The sequence below is a fragment of the Dipodomys ordii genome, unplaced genomic scaffold (genome assembly GCF_000151885.1).
Source record: "Dipodomys ordii isolate 6190 unplaced genomic scaffold, Dord_2.0 Scaffold3661, whole genome shotgun sequence".
In the NCBI taxonomy this organism is placed as follows: Eukaryota; Metazoa; Chordata; class Mammalia; order Rodentia; family Heteromyidae; genus Dipodomys; species Dipodomys ordii.
In genome coordinates, this window is record NW_012270876.1 from 6,996 (window position 1) to 11,273 (window position 4,278).

General features: G+C 54.1%; 1 protein-coding gene across 1 annotated transcript; it reads left to right on the forward strand.

Moving 5' to 3' along the window:
* Positions 1–20: 20 nt before the first annotated feature.
* Positions 21–2,741, forward strand: LOC106002139 (ribosomal protein S6 kinase alpha-1-like; the record flags this gene model as incomplete). The annotated part of the gene is made up of 4 exons (XM_013037063.1): positions 21–97; positions 325–442; positions 1,068–1,205; positions 1,797–2,741. Coding segments are annotated over 4 exons (456 nt in total), but the record flags the coding sequence as incomplete, so codon positions are not given.
* Positions 2,742–4,278: the final 1,537 nt, after the last annotated feature.

A 4,278-nucleotide genomic window follows, 5' to 3' on the forward strand; every position in this document is an offset into this window, starting at 1 on the left:
CCCCCCCGCTTTCCTGTCAGGTGCTGAAACGCCAGGGCTACGATGAAGGCTGTGACATCTGGAGCCTGGGCATCCTACTGTATACCATGCTGGCCGGGTGAGTTCCCAGCCCCGGCCGCTGCTGTCCCTTCCTCCGGCCCTAGTGATCACCTTAGCAGGCTTGCGTTCAAGGAGGTAAAAGCAGAAGTGAGGAGGGCGCTGGTGCTTGCCCGATGGCAGAGACTCAGCCCCGCCCTAGGACGTGGCCCTGTACCACCGCTCCTTGGCTCATGATGGAGGCCAAGACTATATCGATGGTATGGGTTTTTTTGTTTGTTTCTCCAGATACACTCCATTTGCCAATGGGCCCAGCGATACACCGGAGGAGATCCTGACCCGAATCGGCAGTGGGAAGTTCACTCTCAGTGGGGGGAATTGGAACACAGTTTCAGAAACAGCCAAGGTGAGTCCTGCAGGAGCGGGCCCAGGTCTCTACATTTCCCAAACATTTCTGGCCAGTGGAATATTCCACAAATGCCTCTCTACAAATCCCTCTCATTTGTCTGGGTAGCTCGGCGATCATTTCACCGGCTTTGTGGGAGACAGTCTCCTACTCTGTGGAGACAGTGTGGTGGGAGATACAGGCCTGTGCACAGGGGCCCCCAGAGCACCTGCTCATACCTGCACAGCCCTTCTGGAAGGAGTTTTTTTATATTGGCAACAGCTTCCGGTTCCTGGGAGCCTCTAAGCCAGACCTGGAACCCATGAGGCAGGTGCTGTTAGCTCCGTTTCTCAGAGAGGAAACAAAGCTCAGAGAATTGAAAGTCACTGCTGTTGATGAATGGACTCAGGTTTGAACCTAAGTCTGCCTGACTCCCAACCCTGAGGCCTTGCCCACCATTTTCCCACATGGCTTTCTGAAGGAGAAACAGGAAGGGCAGCCAGAAGTGCCTGGAGCACCCAAGGCCCGCATTGGGCCATGCCTGGGTTGGGTCTGGGGTGGCCTTGGCTGAGTCGGACATGGATTACTGTGTCCCACGGCTACCGTGCTGCCCTTCCCCTCACTCCCTTGCCCACTATGCCTCCAGGACTTGGTGTCTAAGATGCTCCACGTAGACCCTCCCCAGCGCCTCACAGCCAAGCAGGTCCTGCAGCACCCGTGGATCACCCAGAAAGAAAAGCTTCCCCAGAGCCAGCTGTCCCATCAAGACCTGCAGCTGGTGAAGGTGGGCCCAGGAAGGTGGGAGGGGCAAGCTCAGACAGTGTGGGCGGGACTTGGGGTGGCAGAGCAGAGGATGCTATGACTGGAACAGGACCCAGGAGGTACGAACAGGACAGAAACCAGCCGGGCGCCGGGGGCTCACGCCTGTCATCCTAGCTACTCAAGAGGCTGAGATCTGAGGATCGTGGTTCAAAGCCAGCCCGGGCAGGAAAGTCCATGAGACTCTTAACTCCAATAAACCACTCAGAAAACTGGAAGTGGTGCTGTGGCTCAAGAGGTAGAGCGCTTGTCTTGAGCTGAAGAGTGCAGGGACAGCGCCCAGGCCCAGAGTTCAAGCCCCACGGCCAACAACAACAACAAAAGGACAGAAACCATAGTCCTGGCCTCAGGGAGCCCCAGAGGAACGGATGGCAGCATCACGGGGCTCCCTGAGTCCCTTGGGAGACACAGCTGCTCACCTCTGGAGACTCCAGTCTAATGGGGGAGGCAGAAGCAGGAACTGAAGGTTGTGTGAGGTTGCACACAGGGCTGGGCATGCGGTGGGACCCCTCTACCCTCTACATGGTTGTGCTCAGACCTCTGTCTTCTCTCTCAGGGAGCCATGGCCGCCACATACTCTGCACTTAACAGCTCCAAGCCCACCCCCCAGCTAAAGCCCATCGAGTCATCGATCCTGGCCCAGCGGCGGGTGAGGAAGCTGCCATCTACCACCCTGTGAGCCGCAGGGCAGTGCTAACTCCATGGAGGCAGCGTCTTTCCCAGAAGGGGCAAGCCTGAGTCCCAGGGCCAAAGTGAGCAGGAGCCCCGAGGGGCCCCGGGAAGCAGCCAGCCCAGATCACCCCAGTGAGGGTGTGAAGTGCCTTCTCCTTCCCCAAGACGGACTCTTCCTGGCTCAGGCGCTGTGGGATGACAGTCACTGTACAAAATCCTTTTTTTTTTTTTTTTAAGGGAAAAAAAAATGGCATCAACCACTAATGGATTATTACAAGATCCATTTGCCTTTCTGGGAGCACAAATAGCCAGTGCAACCCCAGGAGGGACACTGAGTCACCCTGGGGCTCTCTGTGGCTAAGACTCCTTCTAGCAGCTTTGAGGCCCTGCTCTGGGAGCCCCCACAGTCGGGCCTCAGGAGCCATCGGCACACACCTCTCCAGTCAGCGCAGCGTCGCCTTGCAGGGCCATGGGCTGTTTAGCAGGCCTCAACTCTGTTCCCCAGCCAGCTCCTTTTCCGTTCTGTTCCACTGAGGGTCTAGAACCACTTTCTGCTAGAGCAGAGGACCCTGCTCCTTCCGGCTCCCCGCTCCAAGCACCAGCATTCACGTCGCCCACCAGTGGGCCCCTGCAGGCGGCCCAGGGAGGTGGACACCCACAGCACTTTCTGGCGGACTTGGGTCGTGTCCGCCACCCAACAGTTCACACACCAGGGGGACAGGTCACCAGGGGCAGAGGCTGTTTGCATTTCTTCCTCAGCTGGAAACTCAGGGTTCATCTGTCCATGGCCTTTCTAATAAACTTACAGCCGAGTCGAAGCACACTCGTCTCTACTTGTACAAACGCTCTTGAATTTGCTTGCTCTCTGCTACCAGGTGGAGAGGACTTGGACAGCCACGGAAAGTGGGTCTGGGCCAATTAGCCCAGCTGCTGGAGAGCGTGCGGGAATCCCTCTGGCCCTACCCATTCCTTCCTGCCAGGGCATTCCATTATGGTATTGATGACAAGTGCCAGGATTATGCCTGTGCCCCACACGGACCTTATTTAATTTTTTGTAGTGCTGAGAAGCCAATGGAAGGCTTCACCTGTGCAGATCTACAAACTGAGCTCCACCCTAGACACCTATCTCATTGCATTTATTTATGTTTGTGCCCATGCTGGGGCTAGAACTGAGGGCCTTGGCAGTGTACATTAATAGTTGTTGTTTTTTGCTTAAGGGAGGGTACTATTTTGAGCCACAGCTCCATTTCTGGCTTTTTGCTGGTTAATCAAAGTGTCTTACGGACTTTTCTGCCTGGGCTGGCTTCCAACCACGATCCTCAGATCTCAGCCTCCTGAGTAGCTAGGATTTCAGGCATGAACCACCACTAATACCTGGACTCTGTCTCATTTAATCTTGAACAGTTTTATGAGATAGTCACTACTATGTTGTAATCTCCATCATATGGTTGGAGAAATAGGCTCAGAGAGGGAGGGGAATGATGTATTCCCAGGCAAGAAATACCTTCTAAACACCTGGCCAAGCCCTGGTCAGACACTGGTGATCTGGGTAGAAAACAAGGTCATGGCTCTTAGCTCTTTGTAAAGGAAATAGAAAATTAACAAACTATATATAAGACGTTAGCAGGGTTGGGTTGGGAAAGACCACTCTGGGGAGGAATCGCCCAAAAGCTAAGACTGAATGGTGAGAAGGAGCCAGCCAAGAGCAGAAGGTAGAGGCAGGATTAGGACAAAGGCCCTGAAATGGGAGTAGACAGGGCGTACTCAAGGACCAGAGTGAAGGCTGAGGCTGCTATGACCTCTCAACCAGGGTTTACCTAGGATGAGGGTGGAAAGGAAGCAGAATCCAGTCATATTGGACTTAATGCAAGCTAGGATTAAAGGGCTATGCACATAGTTCAGGTAGAGCATGTGCCTTGCACGCTGGAGGCCCTGGGTTCAATCTCTAACACCATTGTTGTTGTTGTTGTTGTTATTGTCATTTGTGAAGCTTGTCAGGGCCTGAGCACTCTACCTGAGCTGTTTCTATTGGTGTGGTAGTGATCATGGTGCTTGGATTCTGGGCCTGAACACTCCCTGAGCTCTTTTTTGCTCAAAGCTAGTGCTTTACCACTTTGAGCCACAGCACCACTTCCATTTTCCAGTGGTTAACTAGAGATAAAAGGCCCAGGGACTTTCCTATCTAGGCTGCCTTTGAACCATGATCCTTAGATCTCTTAGTACCTAGGATTATAGGAATGAGCCACAGTGCCCAACTTTTTTTTTTTTGGGGGGGGGGTCCGGTCATGGGGCCTGAACTCTGGGCCTGGGCGCTGTCCCTCAGCTCTTCAGCTCAAGGCTAGCGCTCTACCACTTGAGCCACAGGG